At 63.5% G+C, this 20,840-nt stretch overlaps 1 protein-coding gene across 2 annotated transcripts in view; it reads left to right on the top strand.

Moving 5' to 3' along the window:
* Window positions 1-20,840, top strand: part of RASGRF1 (Ras protein specific guanine nucleotide releasing factor 1) — a 97,277-nt gene that overhangs the window by 62,628 nt on the left and 13,809 nt on the right. For both annotated transcript variants that reach the window (XM_040493447.1, XM_040493446.1), the window contains exons 14-22: window positions 4,844-5,092; window positions 7,772-8,145; window positions 9,964-10,089; window positions 11,405-11,575; window positions 12,106-12,212; window positions 12,472-12,584; window positions 14,355-14,415; window positions 17,417-17,520; window positions 18,643-18,727. In XM_040493447.1, the coding sequence (XP_040349381.1) occupies window positions 4,844-5,092; window positions 7,772-8,145; window positions 9,964-10,089; window positions 11,405-11,575; window positions 12,106-12,212; window positions 12,472-12,584; window positions 14,355-14,415; window positions 17,417-17,520; window positions 18,643-18,727 (1,390 nt within the window). The remainder of the gene's footprint in view (window positions 1-4,843; window positions 5,093-7,771; window positions 8,146-9,963; window positions 10,090-11,404; window positions 11,576-12,105; window positions 12,213-12,471; window positions 12,585-14,354; window positions 14,416-17,416; window positions 17,521-18,642; window positions 18,728-20,840) is intronic.

Genomic DNA, 20,840 nt, shown 5'->3' with positions numbered 1-20,840 from the left:
TGAGTCAGAGACAGAGTCGGGGGGGCGCTGGAGGGGCCAGACGTCTAGTGCGATGTCACCTGGTGCAGTGGGCAAGACGCCCCTGAGAGGGGACATCAGAGCTGACCGTGAGGGTGGTGGCGGGGAAGGGCGCTCTGGGAGGAGGGAACAGCATGAGCGAAGGTGCAGAGGCAGGAAGGCCCGTGTGTGTCGGTGACGATGAATCGCCCCGTGGGGCTGAGTGGGGGAGAGAGGGCGCGTCGTGGAGGTGGCGGCCTGCACGGGAGTGGCAGCTGCGTTCACAGCCAGTCGAACGGTGCAGCGCGTCTGTTCTAAGCCCAGTGAGACACGGGGGCACCTGGGGTCTCCGTCAGTGAAGCGTCCGACTTCGGCTCAAGTCACGATCTCGAGGCTCATGGGTTCGAGCCCCACGTCGGGCTCTGTGCTGACGGCTCGGAGCCAGGAGCTGCCTCGGATGCTGCGTCTCCCTCTCTCTCTCTCTCTCTGACCCTCCTTTGCTCACGCTCTGTCTCTAAACATTTACTTTTAATTTTCTAAATGAAAAAACACATAAACACGGTGAGCCACTGGCGTGGCACCTGGTTTACAGGGTGTCACCGTCCCGCCCTGGCCCCAGCAGCCTTCCCTGCCGACGGGTCGGCGACAAGCCGGCCCAGGTGGCCCCACAGCGGGGTCCTGGGCCAGCAGAGCGCGAGCTGTGTCCGGCACCCTGTGTTTCCAGGCCGGGGGGGGCGGGGAAGGGGGGAAAGAGCCAGAGTGGGCGTGGCCAGGCGTTCACACTGAGTGTTCCCGTGCCTCGTGCCGACTGTGCCGTGAGCGTCTGGTGCCCGCTCGGTGCTTCCATCCTCAGCGAGCATACGTCCACCGTGTTGCACGCTGTTTGCTCGTTCGCCTGCCCTCCGCGTGTGTTTTCTCGTGTCTTCTAGCACAGGTGGGCTTTCGTAAACAACGCGGTGCCGTGCGCCGTGAATGGGGGGGCGAGGTGACAGGCGGAGTCGGGATCTCCTCTGTGGCTCTCGGGGCTGCCCCGGGTGGGGACGGGCTCCCCCAGCTGCTGCCCTGGCAGGAAGCGAGTGGGGATCCGTGGTGGCCAGGGGACAGTCCCCGTGTATGTCCCACACGAGCCTGAGTTTCTGGCACCGTCCCCACATCGGACTGTGAGTCAGGAGGGTCCTGACTTGGGGTCTGCGGGACCAAGAGGCAGGAAGTTCGGGCCCTCTGGTGTGTGGCTGCTGGTGGACACGGGAGAGGGGGGTCCACAGCCACGCAGAGAGCTGAGGGGTCCCACTGCTTCGGCCCCGACTCCCGGGCACTACGGCTCGGCCCCAGCAGGTGGCCTCCAGGACGGGTGGACTCAAGGTGAGCGCCCTCCTGGGAAGGGGGGTGATGCACTGGGGTCTCACCAAGAAGTGTGGGGTGCGAGGTCAGGACGTGCTCACGCTGGGAGGGGCTGAAGACCCCTTCTCACAGGGGCAGACATCTGGCACATGGCCTGCGAGGGAATCATCAGAATCGGTGCGTCTTTACTGGACTCGCCCGCTTTACAGATGGGGAGCTGAAGTCAGGGTGAACGGAGACCCTGTAACCAGCAGTGATGGCCAGTTTCAGAGGAGAAGGGGGAAGGGAGGGGGCTTCTAGCCTTCTCTACCCATCCAGTGGCAGAAGGAGCCCAGAAAGAAAATGCTAGAAGCAAACAGCTGCCCGAGGGGCCCGGCAGCCCCCGTTAGGGTGCCAGGCCTGTGCTAGGCGCTCCGGGACGCGTGAGGTGTCGGCCAGCCGTGCGGGAGCCCCCCAGCCCCAGGCTGAGCCCTTCCCACCTGCAGACACGGTCTCCTGTCCGTGTTTTCCCTCCTTCTGAGCCGGGTGCCTCTCTGTCCCCTCGTGTGCCTGACACCCTGTCTCGCCGCTTTAGCCCTTAGCAGCCGTCTGAGCCAGGAGAGACCGAGCGCATCGCTCGGCTGATTTCCGAGCACCTGGTCTGCTCCCTCCTTGGACTCAGCAGTCTTCTCTCTTGCTTCCAGGAAATCTTTCTCATCTTAGATTATCACGCATTTTCCTGAGTCGTGGCAAAACCCCACCCAAGATTTTATAAAGCGTCTCTGCCTTTCGGCAAAGTTTCTTTGGAGGGTCCCCTTCCTGCGTCTTCAGGAAGGTCTCCGAACCACGTTGCCTTTCCAGGCTCTGTGGGTTTCCAATGTTTTCTCGTCCTGAGAAGCAGTCCCCACTCGATAAAGGTGGTTTGCTTAGCCGTGGATATTTCCAACCCCAGGGGCATTTCCAAAGAAGGCCCTTAAAGGACAGCGTCTGCACCCCTGACAGAAAGGCCCCCGGGAGTGCCCGTGACATCCATGGGGGGAACGCGCGATTACCTCCCGAATGAGCTGGGCACCGCACGGCATCCTGGGCCCATGAGGCACGGACTTCATTAAGTATTTGCAAAAGTGCTGTGAGGTGAATCTTGATATTTCCATTTTACAGCTGACGAGACCGAGTACCTGGTCTGATGCCACACAGGAAACAGGGCCGACAGGTGTCATTTGATTCCAAGCCTCGTGTCCTCCCCTGTTGTGTGACGTGTTCTGGCCGTGACAACCTCTATGAGCTGCATTCGTATTTCCTTAGATTTTTTTTTTCGTGGAAGCCCATTTCGATGATTCCCAGGCTTATCCTTTTAGCAACGTCACGTATGAATTTGCTCGTTCAGGTACCCTTCTGATCATATCCCACCAGAACACAGGCCACTTAGGCAGCCTGCTCCCCGTGTATAAGAGCGACCAGAGAAGATACGGTCACCAGTGAGGAAGGAAACCTAGGAGGCCCGGCGGTAAATGCACTTGCTGTGTCCCTGCTGGAGCGAGCAGTACACCTGATCCCAGGCGTCTCGCGGCCTTGACAGAAAGGAAAGTGTGGGTACAGAGGTTCGCGGTGTCCAGAAATGGAAACCACCGCTGCCCCGGGGCGGTCGTGATGGAAATGCACTGCAAGAGCGAGAGAGCGCCCTCCTGTGGCCTCGGCACCCAAGGGCGCTGCTGGCTCCCACCGCCCCGGGAGAGGCCGCTGACCTCCGGCCCCCGCTGCCCCAACCTCAGGTCCCTGCCCTCAGGCCCCCACGGCCTGGTCGGCTGCACCTGACACCTGCCCGAGGACTGAGCCGTGCTGCCTCCAGATCCAATGCGGAAGGTCCCAGAAGAAGAGTGGAATTGCTTCAACTCAGATTCCCTGCCAAGCAGAAATCACTTCAGCCAGGGGTGCAGGACTCCGGAAGGTCTGGTCCAGGACACCTCCCCAGCCCTGCGGGTCTTACTTTTAGGGAAGTACCTGAAGTCCAGCCATCTGCTGCTGGCTAGGGACTGACCTTGATACTTTAATAGGCAGCCGGGTGGGAAGTCAGGGAGGGTGTGACCTGCCCTGAGAGACAGAGCTGCTAAGAAGCCCCCAGGCTGGGGTTCAGGCTTCATCCTTCGTGGCTCTCAGGAGCCAAGGGAGGGGAGAGCGCCTGTGCCTGCTGCCGGGAGAGATCACTGGTAGGAAAAGAAGTAGGATTTTCAGACAAAACAATCAGACTCTTGGGGACATAATCAGTGGTTTGTTTACGTGTGTGGACTCTGGCTCACGGGGGCTCATTAGGGGCCGTACGGTCCCTGATTTTGATTTGTGAGTTCATTTTCTGGAGGGATGTATCTGTGAAGATCTCGTAGGGCCTGGTGGAGAACCACAGCCTGTGACAGCTCTGTATCCCCTGTCTGGGGTCCCCAGACCACAGCGGTGGCACTTGCTTGCGTTCCGGAGCCCCTTGGAGAGCAAGCAGTGTGTTCTCGGGGGTGCTGAGCTCCCCTCCCGCAGAGCCTGGGTTAAAACGGGGAACCACCCTTCAATAGATTTTGGGTAGATTTTTCGAGGCCACCTTCCAGGGTCTCAGCTTTCGTGGGGGTCTCACTCCGGCTCCCTTCCCTACAGAAACCCAAGACGCTCGGTATCTACGAGCAGCCGATGCCCCAAAGGCACATAAACCGTCAGCTGGTTTCCAGATTTCTCTGCAGTTTTGACCTCTGGGAATCCCCCTTCTAGCTTTTTTGTGCTTATTTGGTTTTTACTGAGATGTAATTCACGTAACACACAAGTCAGCATCTCCGCCCTGCAGTTTAGCGGGTTTTGGTGCATTCACTAAGTTGCGTTGAGCTTCAGTACCGCCTCATCGCAGAATGTGCCCGTCACCCCTCCGCAAACCCCGTGCGTGCTGAGGGCCGCTCCGGTCTCTGCCACCCCCACCCCTGGCGGCCAGCAACCTGTGCTCCGTGTCTGGACGTGGCCATCTGGCACACTTGCCATAAACGAAGCCCTACAACACGCGGACTTTGTTTCTGGATTCGTGCACTCGGCCTGTTCCGACCCCGCCGCACAGGAGCACCTGTCAGGACGCCACTCCTTCTCACAGCCGAGGGATGCTCCGTGCGGACAGACTCCACTGGCTTGTTCCGTCACCGGCTGGCAGACCGCGTGTTGTTTCCCCTCCGGGGCGGTTTGAAGAGCGGAGCCGTGAACGCTGGTGGACAGGTTTCTGTGTGAACAGATTTCCCTTTTATCTTGTGAGCTCAGCGACACGTGCTTTGTAAGCTGGCCACGGGTCGTCCAGTGTGTCTGGGGGTTTTCTGACGTCGGGCATGTGGGATGCCGTCCGGAGGAGGCAGCATCTTGCAGGGGGTCGTCCTCCGCACAGGAGGCCCGCGGCCCTTCGGCGCCCCGTCTGTCCGTCCGCCCTCGGCCGTTGCACGTCGGGGAGACGGTGCCGGGTGGGCTCCTGAGCTCAGACCCCGTCTCCCCGCGGTCCTCCCTCGCCCCGCAGGTCGGACGCCTCCCTGTACTGCGATGACGTGGACATCCGCTTCAGCAAAACCATGAACTCCTGCAAAGTGCTGCAGATCCGCTACGCCAGCGTGGGCCGGCTGCTCGAGAGGCTGACGGACCTGCGTTTCCTGAGCATCGACTTCCTCAACACCTTCCTGCACTCCTACCGCGTCTTCACCACCGCCGTCGTGGTCCTGGACAAGCTCATCACCATCTACAGAAAGCCCATCAGCGCCATCCCCGCTAGGTGCGTAGGCCGCCCCCGGGGACGTCGGGGGGACCGCAGACGTGACATGTTGAGTGCACGTGGGCACCTCCCGGGGCCGGGGGGCTGTCTCTCCCCCACCCTGGGGGGCTGACCGGCCCCCCCCAGCTGTCTCCCCCCCGCCCTGGAGGGCTGACCGGCCCCCCCAGCTGTCTCTCCCCCGCCCTGGGGAGACTCAAGGGCACACGTTGCTCTCTGCTCCCTGCCCGCACCTCTGCACTGCCCTCCTGGAAGCACAGGGCCGCCTCTCTGGAAAAGCCGGTGCTCCCCACCTTCCCGTTTCAGAAAGAAGGGGAACGGGAAGAGTAACAAGGGTCAGGGCAGCGGAAGGAGGCGGACAGGCAGAGACTCCCGGCCCATCCCTGCCAGGACCTGCTCTGGAGGGAGGGGGCACACTTGGGCTGGCGCAGCACGTGGAAGGCAGGCCACCCTCCCGCCCCCAGCTCAGCCCGCCGGGACCCAGAGAGGCCAGGAGACTCGCCCCAGAGCCCCTAGAAGTGCAGGGCTGAGTGGGGGCCCGAACCCAGGGCCCTGGGCTTGTCGGGGACGCCCGTGACCGTGTCTGTGTGAGTCTGTGTAGCAGGCAGGGGGCCCGCCTTTCCCTCCTCTGCCCTGCCCTGCCCTGCTCCACCCGCTGGCACCGTGAGCCCCGGGTCCCTGCCGGGGGAGGACCCTGAGGGCAGGCACAGCCCGGGTCACAGGGTCAGCACTTGCCGGAAGAGCCGGCCTCGGAACCGCGGTCACGGGGCTTCGTTGACAGGCAGACCGGTCCTGCTGCTGGACACCCGGCCTCTTAGCTGAACGGAAACCTCCACTCCCACGTCGCCGAACGGTTACCGGTCCGGGGCAGTACTGGGCGGGGCGCGGCCGGGGGCGACCCCAGTGCGCCTGCGGCCCAAAAGGGGGTGCGTGGGGAAGGTAGCTAGCAGTCTTCAAGCAACACAGGGAAACCGAGGCAGAGTGATGGGTCTGCCCTGCCGTAGACCGAGTTCAGGGACCGGACCCGGGCCCCTGAGGGACCTCACTGGTTCAGGGGGACCCATCAGGAAATGGGAGGGACCAGCAGGTCCCTCTGAATGCCCCTCACCCCCTGGGTGACACTTGGGGCCAGAGCCTCAACTCTGGGCAGATGCTGTGTCCCACCAACTTCCCAGGGCCACCGCGAGGCCCAGCCGGTCCCAAATGACAGCCCAGGACGTGAGGAAGGGCCGTGAGGCCTGGAGGCCCTACCCATCCCCCCGCCACCCCACACGTCTGCCCCCAGGGCAGCCGACCTCCCAGAGAGCACCCGCGCCCCCAGTGCCCGTGCTGCCCACACCCTCCTCACTGACCACCTGCCCCTGCCCTCAGGGCTGGGCTCGCCTCTCCGCTCTGAACTTCCGGAACCCCAGCAGTCAGCTTCCAGGGGCCCCGGGAAAGCCGGACAAGCCACCCCGTCCAGGTTGGGACACGTCCGCGAGCTGAGGAGGTCATTCCTGGGGGCCCGGAGGTCTGTCCTGTGCAGAGCACAGAGCAGATACGTCCCACGCGTGTGTCACCCGCTTCCAGCCTGGCCCTGAGCCGTAGAGGCACGACCGGGGTTGCTGGGAGACCCGCTTTCCACGTCCTGCCCCGGGTTTGCCCCAAGGCTGGCCGAACGCCCTGGTGGGGCACAGAGGACACGGGGTTTGGAGCCTCATCCTGTCTCTGAGTCTCAGCCTCTCCATCCCTAACCCCCTCAGGACCTGTGTGAGGGTGAGGTCAGAGCACGAGGGGTCACCAGGCCCGGGTGGACAGCGCCTCGCCTCAGACCCTGCTGCTGACCAGAGGGAAGGCACGAGGGGCGCCCGTAGACCCGCCGTGCCATGGAAGGGCACACCCCTGCCCAGACCGCGAGACGGGACGCTTGCACACGCGCATACCTGTCCGCAGCCCGTTTCGTCTCACCGCCCCTTGGCCCGTGTCCATGCCAGTGCACCTGCTCGGGGGATTGGCCCGGGTGTCAGGGGTCCCGAGGGTGTCTCCCGAAACTGGCTTCGCCTCTGGGGGCCTGAGCCAAAGGACACACACAGCCAAGGAGTGGGAAAAGGAAGCGTTTTCCTCAGAACAAGGAGTGAGAACAGCAAGGGTGTGTCCCAACGCTGTGTGCCCCCCACAAAAATACTGGGAAGTTTTAGGCTGAGGGCACACGCACGTTCACGGGGTGGGGCTCGCCCGGGCAGACTTGAGCTCCGAATCGGGGCAGAGTTGTTGGGAGCCACCAGAGCCCAGGCCAGAGCTGAGAGACGTCCCAAGGCCGGCAGGGTCTGGCACCCTCGAGTCCGCTCCTGGTGATCCTGGCGTGGGTGCTCCCGGGGGCTTAAATCCTGCAAACACGAGTCAGGAACGTGCGTCAGGCCCGTCCCTCCGTCCGAACGAGCACCGGGAGTTGCACCAGCGACTTATCATCCCTGAGACGACACCGTCCCCGGCCCGGCGGCGTCTATCTGTCCCTCCCTTCTCCTCCCTTGAAATCGTGACGTCCCAGGGTGTGTGTCCCGCCATCGCGGTGCCTCGCAGGTGGTTCTGGGAGGAGCGTCCCCAGAAGAGAGGTGCCGGGCGCCCCGGAGGCCGGGAGACCCCAGGCCTGGGAAGGCGGCCGGGCCCGCTCTGACCGTCTGCTTCCGTCCCCCACCCGCCCAGGTCCCTAGAGCTCTTGTTTGCCAGCGGCCAGAACAGCAAGCTTCTGTACGGCGACCCCCCCAAGTCCCCGCGCGCCACGCGCAAGTTCTCCTCGCCACCCCCCCTGTCCATCGCCAAGACGTCGTCGCCCGGCCGCCGGCGGAAGCTGTCCCTGAACATCCCCATCATCACGGGTGGCAAGGCCCTGGACCTGGCCGCCCTCAGCTGCAACTCCAATGGCTACAGCAGCCTGTACTCGGCCGTGTCGCCCTTCAGCAAGGCCTCGCTGGACACCAGCAAGCTCTACGTGTCCAGCGGCTTCGCCAACAAGATTCCGGACGAAGGCGACACGGCCGCTGAGAAGCCCGAAGAGCCCTCAGCTCTCAGCAAGCAGAGTGAGTGGGCGTGCGGGCTCCCCCAGGGCGGGAGGGACTTGGGGGTCCCGGCCAGATGCTGGAGGCGGGCAGAGTCTGGGCAGGAGGAAGCCGGCAGACAGGCAGGCAGAGACCCCCAGCGCGTGGCTTCATCCTGCGTCTGTCTGTCTGAGGGCGGGTCCCGGATCCCGGACCTCTGTCAGGGCCCAGTAAGGAAGGGGTCACCGGACCCGGCTCCCGTCCCCTGGGGTCCACAGCGAGCTGAGGAACAGGACCCCACGCGGAGATGTGTGCAGCTGATGTGTTGTGCTGGAGAGATACTCGAGGGGCACAGGGAGTGGGCTGGGGACGCCGTCTGGAGAGTCAGAGAAGGCTTTCTGGAAGGCCCACGATGTCTAGACTTTGACCAGGAGGAGGGGGCACGGTCTAGGCAAGGGAATGCAGTGGACAGGACTAAACGAGGAAAAGCATTGTTTGCTCAGGAACAGCCTGAGCCCAGCACAGCTGGAATGCTGGTTGTGGGGGCAGCACAGAGGCCAGGGGCACAGGCCGGCAGCCCCCTCCTCTTAGAGCCCTCCGGACCATTCTGGAAGGCATCTGTTTGGGTGGCTGGTCCGGTTCAGCTCAGCGCCCCCAGCGCTGTCTTGGTTAGCACGTTTGTGCCTGTCACATTTGGAAATTTGACATAAAACAGGCATGCATGCGCACACTCCTGGGCCGGCCGGTCCCTAGGCCCTGAGGAAGGGGCCTTCGAGAAAGACTTTGAGGGTGGTCCGGATTCCTCTCCTGTGCATCAAGACGGGGGAGGCAGGGAGCGGCCCCGGCAGGGACACAGCTGGGGAGGGAAGCTCCCGGAAGGCTCTGTCACCAAGTGACATTTACCGTGATACATACAGTAAATGGCTGATGGGTGCGTCCGAAGGTCTGTAACCGAGGGACAGCCCGCTAGAAAGCCCCAGATGCCATCCTGTGGGGGCAGAGGACAGGGTGACCATCTGACATCAACTCTCAGTGAGTCCGGGCCTCCCGCATTTGGAAACTTAACATAAAACAGTCCTGAAAGGTGATCTCGTTCCTGACCAGTGACGGAGGGGCCCCAGAACCTAAGTGTGTACCAAAGTGTGTGTGTGTGTGTGTGTGTGTGTGTGGACATTTTCTTAGGGTCTGTAGCTGACTCGGTGTCTCCAGGGCCTCCCCTCCCTTCCAAGGTCTCGCTCACTGCAGCTGGGGAGGCCGAGGACCAGAGAGGCGAGGGTACTTACCACGGTGGCTGTTCCTCAGCTGGACTTTAATACGCTTCGTCCCTTTTCCCCAAAGCGTGTAACCCTGGAGCGTCCTGAGTCTTGGGAGACGAACTTTGCACCAAAACGGGACGCTTTGATAGTGAGCAAAGGCATGGGACAACGGGGGCCAAGCAGGGCTTTCTGGGCAACGCAGGGCGGATGATGTCCCCAAGACGCTTCACACACACACACGTGTGCTCACACACATGCACACACACGCCCACGCAGAAGGCTGGGACACGGCACCTCGATGCTCGGCGTGGTCCGTGACCAGCCACGGGGCATCCCCCTGGAGCATGTTAACGGGGCGACCCTCCGGGCCCACCCTGACCTCCGGGTCAGCACCGGCACCGTCGTGAGGCCCCCAGGCGTGGGTGTCAGGGTCTGAGAAGCCCACTCGGAAGGCCATGGTGGAGACCCGCGACCCCGCTGGCGCAGGGAAAGGTCCTCAGCGGGTAAATGCAGACCTGCACAGCTCCGCTTTGGTGCCTGGGAGGCCCAAAGCTGATGGTGGACGACTGTGGGAGAAACGCGGCCTCGTCCCCCCTCTCCCCAGGCTCAGAAGTCTCCGTGAGGGAAGAGTCGGATAACGACGAGGACCAGAGTGAGGACGGGGACACGGAGGCGTCGCCGACCAAATCCCCAACGACGCCAAAGTCGGTCAAAAGCAAAAGTCCCTCAGGTACAGTTGAGCATTCCGGAGCCACGGACGGCGTCCGGGGGACGAGCGGCCCAGGTGGGGAGGGGACGGCAGGTCATGGCGGGCCCAGCGAGCGGGCCTCCTCTCCACGAGACACACGACCCGAGTGTCTGCCGCTGTGTTGCAGCCCCCGGGGCCACTGCAGGGCGGGGACAGGGGCTGCTCCTCCCTGTCTGCACGGTCACCCTGACACGGGCAGGCAGGAGGGGCCGGCACCGGTGCGTTCACGGGGGACCCAGGTTCGGGTGTCGGCCGAGCCGTGGGCCGGGTCCTGTCGCGGTCGGGCAGCCTCGTGCATCAAGGTCGTGCCCAGTTACCGGACGAGGGAGCAGAGTCCCCGCAGGTGTGACCGCCCCCGCCCGAGCCTCAGGGGCCCACGATCCCGAGGGCCTCCCGTCCCCACGAGGCACTCCCGCCTCGCCTCCCCTCCCACCTCCAGCCCCGCTATGGGGTGAGCCTGAGCCCCGAGCACCCCGACCGTCCGGGCCTCCCCCGAGTCTCGGAGCCGCCGGGTCGCGGATGCCACGGCCCCAGCAGATTCGCCAGAGCGCACATCTCAGAAATAAGCTTTTTGAGTTTTCGAGATAAAGCACGTGCCCCGCAGGGCAGGAGCTCCGTGCTCTGTCCCGAAGACGGGGTGCCGTCCCGAGACCTGGAGGAGTTTCCAGAGTCACGGTTGCTGCCGTCGCGGCTAAAACCTGAGCGCCAAGTTTCGCTGGCACACACGTAGCATTTCACCCGAAACCACGGACTTGCACACGTCCTCTCCTCTACCCTTGACCGCTGTTTGAAGTAGGGACCATTGGCCTTATTGTCCAGAGATCACTGAGACCCAGAGAGGTTAAGCAGTTCACCGAGGCCACACGGCTGGCAGGGCAAGGACTCAGAGCCCGGGGCTCGCCACACCCCACCAGTGAGCCCGTCAGGATGAGCGACTGATGTCAGACTTGGGATGGGTGACGCGTTCATCCCAAATAGCCTGCGGTGGTGAGAACGCTCACGACACAGTCCTCCAGCGGCCTGGGCCCTGCTGAGCCTAAGAGGTGACAGAGCAGCAGAGAGGAGGGCCGGGCAGCTGGCGGGGCCTTTCCCGTCCCAAGCCGGCCCTGGGGGTGGCCTGCCCCCTCCTCCCTCCGGGGATGTCAGCAGCCGGACCCCCACCAGCACCTGCTCGGGGGCAACGAAGCAATGAAGACAGCCCGCCCGTCCCGAGGCTGCTCCAGCTGGGGAGCCTGGTTTTCCAACCGCCGAGAGCCGGACCGGCAAAGGCTGAGGACTGGCCTTCTTCCCTCCACAGAGTTCCCCCTCTTTTCCTACAACAACGGGGTGGTCATGACCTCGTGTCGGGAACTGGACAACAGCCGCAGTGCCCTGTCCGCGGCCTCTGCCTTTGCCATAGCAACGGCGGGAGCCAACGAGGGCGCCCCAAGCAAGGACAAGTACCGCCGGATGTCCCTGGCCAGCACAGGTGCGTGGGGGCGGCTCTGGGGGCAGCAGTGGCCACCACGGCCCCGGGAGCTGTCCCCCTTTGCCTGTGCGCGGCTCACCGCCCCGGGGCCTTGGCTGGCGCCGACCCTCCTGGCTCCCGGCTCGGACGGCCCTGGCTCCGCCCATCTGGCTCCGCCCATCTGGCCCCGCCCCCTGGGAGACTTGGCCCCAGTAAAGCCGATGCCCGTGGGCGGCCGGGGGGCCCCCCGACCCTCACGGCACTGCTCCCGTGGCAGAGGTGGAGCGCAGCCGGGAGATCAGAGCTTCCAGCAGCCCCAGGCAGAGGTGGGTGTGTGCCCTGTACCCACGGAGACTGCGTGGGCTCCAGTCTAGCTGGCCACAAACCCGGGCGGGTTGTTCGGTGTCTTCCTGCCCCTGCCCCCACACCGTCCACCCACCAGCCACGGAGTGGCCCGGCCTAGCCACACGTGGCTGTCGAACCCAGACGAGAGCCAAGCTGTGCATCTCGTCCTCCCGGCCCCTCTGACCCTCCGCCACGCCTGCCACCAGGGTTTCCCCCTGACCAGCGGAATGGAGACAAGGAGTTTGTGATCCGCAGAGCGGCCACCAACCGGGTCCTGAACGTGCTCCGCCACTGGGTCTCCAAACACTCTCAGGTGGGGGAGGGGGGCCCCGGCACTGGCCTCTGCGAGCAGCGGGGAGGGCAGCAAGGACACCAGGGGACGGGGACCTGGGTCGCCCCACCTCTGTCTGCAGCAGGGATACCGAGTGGGTCTGCACCCCAGGGTCCCGGCCCCGGGGCGCAGCCGCCAGGGAAAACGGAGACGGGGCAGAAACACAGCTCGGGCTGGTCAGGGGCCACAGCAGGGCAGCGCCAGAGCAGTGGCCAGCGCCGTGGCCCGTCTCCCCCCACAGGACTTTGAGACCAACAATGAGCTCAGAGGCAAGGTGATCAGCTTCCTGGAGGAGGTCATGCACGACCCCGAGCTCCTGACCCAGGAGAGGAAGGCCGCGGCCAACATCATCAGGTAGGGCGGTCGCGGCCCCGGCCGAGCACCGCCTGCACGCGGCGGCAGGGGGCTGGGGGGCTGGGCGGGGCCCTTCCCGGGCGCGGCGGCCTCCGTCCGGTGTGCAGGGGAGCATCCTTGGGCTGCCGGGGGGAGGCACCCGGCTTCTGCATCCAGGCCCCCCCGGGGTCCGTGTGTCCTTGCCCCCCCTCTCCCGCCAGGCCCGGGATGCCCTTGTGGCAGGAGCCGGGCCCCTCTGCATCCACACCTGCCAAGTCCTGTCTGGTCTGAGCTCCCTTTTACGGCAGCCCCTGGGGGCACCGGGCTGTGAAGTCTTAGTCAAGGTCAAACAGAGTTTTGCCCTCGCCGCCCCCCCCCCCCCCCCCCCCCGCCGCCCCTGCGGGGGAGGGGGGGGGCAGGCAGCCTGTCTGAGCCGGCGAAGCCGGTGACTCGCTGTGGCCTCGGACGGACCCCTCCCTCGGCCTCGTTTTCTTCCTGTAAAATGGGTGAGCAGCACGCACTCCGAGGGCTGTGGTGAGGCAGGGGTGAGGTCACGCTGTCACTTCTGCAGATCACCGGTGGGTGTCATGCTGCTCGTCTGGCTGACCTGGTCCACCCCCAGCCCTGCCCGGGGGCCAGGGCTCAGGGCTCAGGGTCAGGTTCCTCCTCCCCACTTCCTGCCTTCTCTGCCTGAGGCCTCGGTCTCTGATCCCCACTTGCAGCCACTTGCCTGTGGCCGGAGTCCCCTGCCCTCCTCCTCCCACACCATCCACCTTGCTTGCCCGGGGCGTGCCTTCGCTTCCCGGGGTTTGAAGTGCCACAGTGTCTTTCAGGCTTCTCTCACCCTCAGCAGCCCCCGCACCTGCATCCGCACCTACACCACACCTGCACCCGTGTCACCCACACCCGCGCAGTCGGCCCCCAGGCTCTTGGTCTCTCTTCTGCGCGGGAGTGCGCTGGGCCCCTGAGCCCGCTGACCAGAGTCCCCTCCGCCTCGGGTGCAGCGAGAAGACCTGGCCGGCGTCGGGCGGCCCTGCTGGGAATGGCACGTGCACAGGCCACGCGTTCTCTGTGCGATGGCCTCCCGGGCTAGAAGTTTACGTAAAATGCCTTCTGTGGGGCGGACATCCAGTCGGTCCGAGTCTGTCTGCCCACGGCCCGCGGGTCCCTGGCGTCATCCTCTGCCCCCGGCGGTCACGATGCCGTCACGGTGGGAACAAAGCACTTAGGCCTGACTCGATCCACCCTGGCTCCCCACCAGGGCCCGGTGCCCACTCTGCCATCCCGGGCCGCCTCTGTCCCTCCGTCCGAAGGGCTCCGCAGCTCTCCTGCCCGCTCTGTCCTCGGGGCCTGGAGCTCCTTCCCCGCGTTCATCTGTCATTCCACGGCTCTCCGCGAGAGCCTGGCTGCAGGCCCGCCCTGGGCCGGGGCCGGGGCCAGAGCTGCGGGGTGGACACATCAGACATCACCCCGCCCTCGGGCTCCTGGCCGGGGGTGGCCCGCAGCCTTCCCAACACCAGGACACCGGGGGCTGAGAGCACAGGGGCCTGGGGCTGACGGAGGCCGGGAGGGTCAGACAACGGAGTCCTGGAGGACAGGCCATCGGGGAGGTTGTGCTATGGGAACGGGCAGTGGGCTCACGGCACAGGAACCACAGAGCAGAAGCAGGGTGGGGGGCGGGGGTAAAGTGGGGGATCTAGGGGGCGCTCACCCCGTGGGGATGGGGTGGGGCGCCCCAGAGGTGAGGGGGTAGGGGCCGCACAGGGCTCACCGTGCTGTCTCGCCCCCTAGGACTCTGACCCAGGACGACCCGGGTGACAACCAGGTCACGCTGGAGGAGATCACCCAGATGGTGAGCCGGGCCCCCTGATGGCGCCCAGTCCCGTCCTGGGCCGGCTCCCCAGGGCGGGCGTCCCAGAGCACATAGGCAGATGACTCGGGGCAGCAGAGACCAGTTCTCAGAGTTCTGGGGGCCAGGAGCCCGCGAGGAAGGTGGCGGCTGGGGCCCGGGGGACGGTCCTGCCCGCCTCTTCCAGCTCCTGGTAGCCCCACAGTCCTCGGCTTGTGGCCGTGAGTCTCTGATGTCTGCCTCCTCCCTGTCTTTCCTCCACACGACTGTCCCTGTGTCCACACTGCTCCCTCTTACAGATGCCAGGGCTGTTGGATCAGTCCCCCATCCCATGCCCTCATCTCACCCAGGCACATCTACGAAGACCTTGTGTCCAAATGAGGTCGCGTCCCAGATGCCAAGGGTTAGCAGCACCTCTGTTTCGGAGGGAGGAAATTGGGCCGTGACACTCCCGCCCCTCCTCTCTTCACCTCTGCCCCCACCCCAGCCCCTCCGCTCCTTTTCTGCTCACCTGTCCCTGGAGGGGGCAGGTCAGAGGTCAGGCAGTGGTCGCTGCGTGCTAGACTGAGACGCGAGGTGCTCTTCCCTACGGCAGCGAGTTCACATCCTCACCGTGTTCACGACGAGGCGGCTGAGGGTGGGGGAGGTGACGGGCCTCACCTGAGGTCACAGTGTCAGCTCAGGGGAACTCCAGAGTGGGTGCTGGTTCACACACCTCACCGCCTCATCCCTGAGAGGCAGGTGCAACTCGCCCTGCCCGGAAACGGGGGAGCCCAGGGGAGCTCGGTGCTTCCCACAAGGAATAGGGGGCTGATGGTGTTCCACGCCGTGGAGGGGAATGATGGTCTCGCGTGCTCCCAGGGCCTGGCCGGGCCCACTGCCTTCTCCGGGTCAGAGATGTGCCCCGTGTGCCCCCCAGCATGCCACCGTGAGCCACCCCAGAGTCCCGGGCCCCTGCCACCACGGTGGCCAAGGAAGCTCAAGGCAGACTGGTTTTGACCCCCCCCCTCAGGTAGAGGCGCCCCCCCCCATGCTCCCTCACCTCTCAAACCGGCTGAGTGACCTCCTGTGCCTTCTGCACTCAGTGTGGGGACTCAGGACTCGGGGCTCTGGGCCCACTGCTCCCCCCCCCCCTCCTGACTCCAGGCCCTGGGCATGGGTGAAGCCCCCCATGGGGGAGCACCTGCCTACATGGGGCCCACGTCCTGCCCCCCGAGCGCACTCCGGCTGGTGCCCCCGGGCAGGGAAGTTGTTCATGTACAGTCACCAGATCGACCCTTGGGGCCAGGATGCTGGGTGAACCCTGGGAGACACTGGCTCCTTCCTGGCGCCTCTCTGCAGGGGCTAGACCGCACTCGTCCTGTTTCCCACCCGACCAGAATGTTTGCCTTCGGGAGCAGGAGAGCCCTTGTTCCCGGCGAGCAGCCTGCAGCTCTTGGGAACAGAGCACGGCTGAGCCGCCCTCAGCCCCGCCCTGACTTGTTCCCAGTGCCCTGAGAGCCTGTGGGGGCACAGCCTGTGTGGACGAGGCCCCCGTGGCCTCACCAGAGAGCCCAAGGACTTTTGCAGTGAAACTTTGACAGGCCCCGTGACAGGTGGAGGAAGGCGGAGTGACCAAGAGGGAGCAGGGTCCACTTGCTGAGCAAATCTTCTGGCCAAGTCTCTCTGCCCTTGGGCCGACTCCCACAGGCCTCTCCCCAGCCGAGGCCAGCCACTGGCCCTCAGCCCTGACAGATCAGCTATCCTGGGCCCTCGGAAGTGGGCTGGGCTGCCCACCTGCCTGCCGGGGGCTCCCCCCCATGAGGGTCCTTACCCCAAAACACCCCACCCTGGGTGGCATCTACGGCTGCTGTCCCCAAGTCCCCACCGCCTTCCCGAGGACTTGTCATCCCTGATGGCTTCATGTCCCCACACTCCTGCACACAGGCTTCCGGCCTGGGGTGACTGTGCCAGGGGGACGCGTGGCTACCCCAGCACGCACACGTGCACACGCACACACACGTGCACACGCAGACAAGAGAGTGAGTTCCTCTGCCTCCCTGCATTCTGTCTCTGCCTGGTCCTGTGTCTCTGGTCCTTTTGTCCCAGTGTCTGGCAAGGACCTGGCAGTATGACCCTCAGTGACGCTGCTCAGGGAGTGGGAAAGAGGGAGCGAGGGAGACCGTCTCGCAGGGATGGCTTCCCCCCTTGAAACGGGATGGACCCCGTGCCCTTGTGATGAGTGCAGCTCTGGGGGGCTCAGCCCAGCCCCGGGGGCCCCTGGGGAGAGTAGCTGGCCCCTTCGTCCCACGCGGCCTAGTTGGAGGTCGGGGTGATCCTTGTAGCTGGTTCTTCTGCCAGTGGACACAGGCCCCTCCCAAGGCCAGCAGACCCCTCCCCTCCCTTCCACTGCCACCGCGCCCCCCGGAGCCAGCACACCTTCCATGAGGCCTCCCCGTGTCCACCTCTTATCAAATCCCTGCCACGGGGTCCTTGGACCCCTCGCCAAGTGTTTCCTGTGGCCAAAGGGCCCAGGTGGTGGCACCTGTGAGGGTAGTGTCCATGGAAGCCCCCAGAGATGTGAGAACCCCAAGACGAAGGCCAGACAGCCACCGTCTGGGCCCAGGACAGGAACACCGCCCCAGGAGGCGGTCACACCTGTGAGCCCACACCTGCTAATGAGTTTTAAAAGGAAAGGTTACAGAGGCGGGTACGGGTCCAGACAGAATCTGAAGGAGGAGACGGGTCGCTGGGAGGTCACAGGCCCCAGGCCCAGCCAGTGACCCAGTCGTGATCCTCGGGAGCCTCTCTTGTGTCATTCATGCTCTGGGGCAAGGTGAACCCGTTGCAGGGGAAGCGGTGACTCAGGAGCACGGGTGCACGCTCGGGGCACCGCAAGGTCCCGACTCCCTTTGCCCTTTCCTCCTCTCCCTCCCTGCACACGCCAGCCACCCGCTCACCGGGGGTCACAGTGGGGAAGTGTCCAGAAATCGGGAAGGGCCTGACTCAGGACTTGCTCCCTCAGGCAGAAGGCGTGAAGGCAGAGCCCTTTGAAAACCACTCAGCCCTGGAGATCGCCGAGCAGCTGACCCTGCTGGACCACCTCGTCTTCAAGAAGATCCCTTACGAGTGAGTGGGTGCGGGTGCGGGCCCTCCTCCCTCCTCCTCCCTGGGAGTCGGCTTTGGCTGTGCCCCGGGAACACGTGCAGGAGGCTCCCAGAGCCACGTGAATTCTCCGCAGGAGGAACAGAAATGTGTAAATGCGCGTGTCTGTCGGCAGGCACGAGGGAGGGTCCTCTTTGCCGGCCCCAAGGGCCCACCTAACTGTGAGCTGCACACGCACACGCGTGCGTGCTTTTCCAGAAGCATCTCCAACTCCGCATTCCTACTCTGCAGGTCTGGGAAAGGAGTATGTGTGTGCTCCCCCCCTGGGAGCAGAGCGTGGGGACAGCCCGTGGTCTGGTGCACCTGCCCTGGTTCTCAGTTTTCACATTTATGTCTGAACTGGGGGCAAACCTCCTTGTGAGTCACTGTTGCCGTGAGTTCCTGCCAAGGGCCTGAGAAGAGCTTCCTGAGATTGGTGTCTCTGGGTCAGAGGCTTCTGGTCCCTGCTTTCCAGAAAGGCGGCCCCGCCTGAAACTCCCCAAGGCCCTCGCTCACGAGCATGGAGGGTGGAAACCCGCCTCTTCCCCCAGATGCGAAGCAGGTGTCACTCCCGACAGGCTCCCTGTGGGAGGAGAAGCAGATTTCTGAAACACAGCTCACTCCCCTCCTGCCCACGGCGCCCTGCCCGGGTCCCCCATGGTCACAGCCAAGCCCGGAGCTTCCCTGGGAGGCTCGGGCCGTGTGGGGGGGGCCCGTGAGGTCGCCGTACTGGAACACACAGCCGGCTTGGCCTGCAGGCCCCTCTGTCCTTCCACTCGGCCCGTGTTGCGCCTCTGTCCCTGTCCTGCAGACAGCTTCTGCACAGGCACGCGGAGATACGAGTTCTCCGTCACAGGCAGGGTGCAGAGCGGACTCAGCCGTGACCGCGCACTCACTCCCACTTCTGGCCTCGCGACAGCCCCGGGAACAAAATAGTCACTGATCCCATTTCACAGATGAGGGAACTGAGGCCGCGAGCCCAGCGTCCTGTCCTCTCCGGGGCTCTACAGAAAGTTACTCCCTGAGAAATCAGAGCCTCCAAAGGCAGAGAAAGCAACGCCATCATCCGTGCAAACCTCACCCGCCCGGTGCCCTTCCTTCCCGCAGGGAGTTCTTCGGACAAGGCTGGATGAAGCTGGAGAAGAATGAGCGGACCCCTTATATCATGAAAACCACGAAGCATTTCAACGACGTGAGTACGGTGGAGGGGGGTGGGGGGGGAGGCGGTGCCTTTCTGTCCCGGGTTTTCCTTCCACAGGCCCCTCGGGGTGCCACGTGGAGGACAGGTTCCCCGCGAGGCTAGCGCCTGACCGTCTGCGGTTTGTGTGCACCGTGACCTCACGAGCCCTAAAGGATGGGGGCTGTTACCCCACGTTGGTCTAAGGAAAGCCGGGCTCTCAGGGCCCTAGCCCTGGGGGCTCCTGAGTCGTGTCCGGGAGGCAAGGAAAAGTCCTCCCCCGGCACGAGGCCCGGCCCCAGCCCCTGAACCACAGGCCCTCGCGCCCAGCCTGGAAAGAGCCCCGAGGGCACCTGCGCTGGCCTCTAAGTTCCCCTGAGCTGAGTCATCGCCCCCAAGGGAAGGCCCTTGAGGAAGTTGCTGCACACGATTCCACTTGTCCTGACCTGGCCAGGCTCCCTGGTCAACACCCACATCGGGGAGGGTCTGCGGCAGCGGGAGGAAAAGAGAGACACGGCCACACTGCAGCTTGGGGTCAGGACCCCCGTAGGGCACCCAGCAACAGACAGAACCCAGGCCACGTGTCCAGTTAGAGACAGTGCGCGAAGCCGGTGGGCAGGTCCTGGGAACGCGCAGCAGCCCCGGGCGGCAAAACCCGGTCCCCCGTCCTCCCCCCGACGCCCGTGTGCGCCCAGGACCGAAGTGAGCCAAGGGCGGGGCATGAAACCAGTGTTTGCTGCCCGTGTGCGGCATGCCAGGCACTGCGCCCAGGGCTTTGCAAGCATGGTCTCATTTACCCCTGTTATTCCCACTTTGTGAATGGGGAAACTGAGGCCCAAGGGGGGTCAGTTTCATCCCCAACATCACACGGCAAGACAGCCTGCCTCCGAGGGCCGCCCTCATCACCACCTGGCGACTGGCCATCTCTCTTAGAATCCGCCCTGTCCCTCAGACACAGAATGTGCACCTCCGTGGTGGTGACCATCACGGCCCGCGGCTGTTTCTAGATCTCTCCCCGGCTGGGTCTGCAGCTTCCCATGCCGTTGTCTTACTGAGCGGCACTGACAGGCTCTCCGGGGTCAGGGCGAGGGCAGAGTGGGGGGGGCACCCCTGCTGCCCACGGCCCCCGTGCGGCAGACTTGAGTGCAAACATCGATGGTGAATCTTGGTGTTGGTTCCGAAGAGAAAGCTTCTCATCTTTCCCCGTCGAGGATAACGTTTGTTTCTTTATCAAGTTAAAGAAATTCCTTTCTCTTCTTGTTTGCTGACGGTATTTGCCACAGATCGGTACTGAATGTTATCAAAATTGTGCGCATCTATTGAGATGGTCACGGCTTACCTCCTTTAAGCTGTTGATGTGGTGAACGACGGTTACAGATTTTTCTCTAGTGTTCACCCTTCCTTTCGTTCCGGGGACAGACCTAACCTGGTCGTGGCACGGCAGACAGGTGGATGTGTGATTTGACTTCTCGTGTCATCTGCATCTGCTTTTCGTATCAAGGTTATACTGGCTTCGTAGAGTACGTTGTAAGATACTCCCTTTTTGTTTTTTCTATTTTCTGGAAGGTTTCACAGAGATATTCCTTTAAAAAATTAGTATAACTTGGGGCACCTGGGCAGCTCAGTTGGTTAAGCGTCCGACTTCGGCTCAGGTCATGATCTCGGGGTTCATGAGTTTGAGCCCTGCGTCAGGCTCTGTGCTGACGGCTCAGAGCCTGGAACCTGCTTCGGATTCTGTGTCTCCCTCTCTCTCTCTGCCCCTCCCCCGCTCTCTCTTTCTATCTCTATCCCTCTCTCTTTCTCTTTCTCTCTCAAAATGAGTAAATTTTAGAATTGTTTTCAAGAGCTACAACATATGTACTATTTCATGTTTTCGTTCCTCCCTAATTCTCTTCAGTGGTTTTCCATTCTTAAATAGTTTTACAAGCCATCCTTTGGACATACATCCTTCAGAAATTATGTTTGAGAAGATATCTTGGCAGTAAAGGCCTACAGCCTTTCACCTGCACATGTCCTTTTCTTAATTGTTTATAACAAGTAGTCTTCTTTTTTACTTTTTTTTAATAATTATAAATTCATAGGAGGTTTCAGAGAAAAGCACAGGGTGAGTCAGCCGCTGCCCCAGCTC

The sequence above is a fragment of the Herpailurus yagouaroundi genome, unplaced genomic scaffold (genome assembly GCF_014898765.1).
Source record: "Herpailurus yagouaroundi ecotype Mexico unplaced genomic scaffold, PumYag 185, whole genome shotgun sequence".
Taxonomy (NCBI): domain Eukaryota; kingdom Metazoa; phylum Chordata; class Mammalia; order Carnivora; family Felidae; genus Herpailurus; species Herpailurus yagouaroundi.
This window is presented reverse-complemented; position numbering and strand designations above follow the sequence as displayed.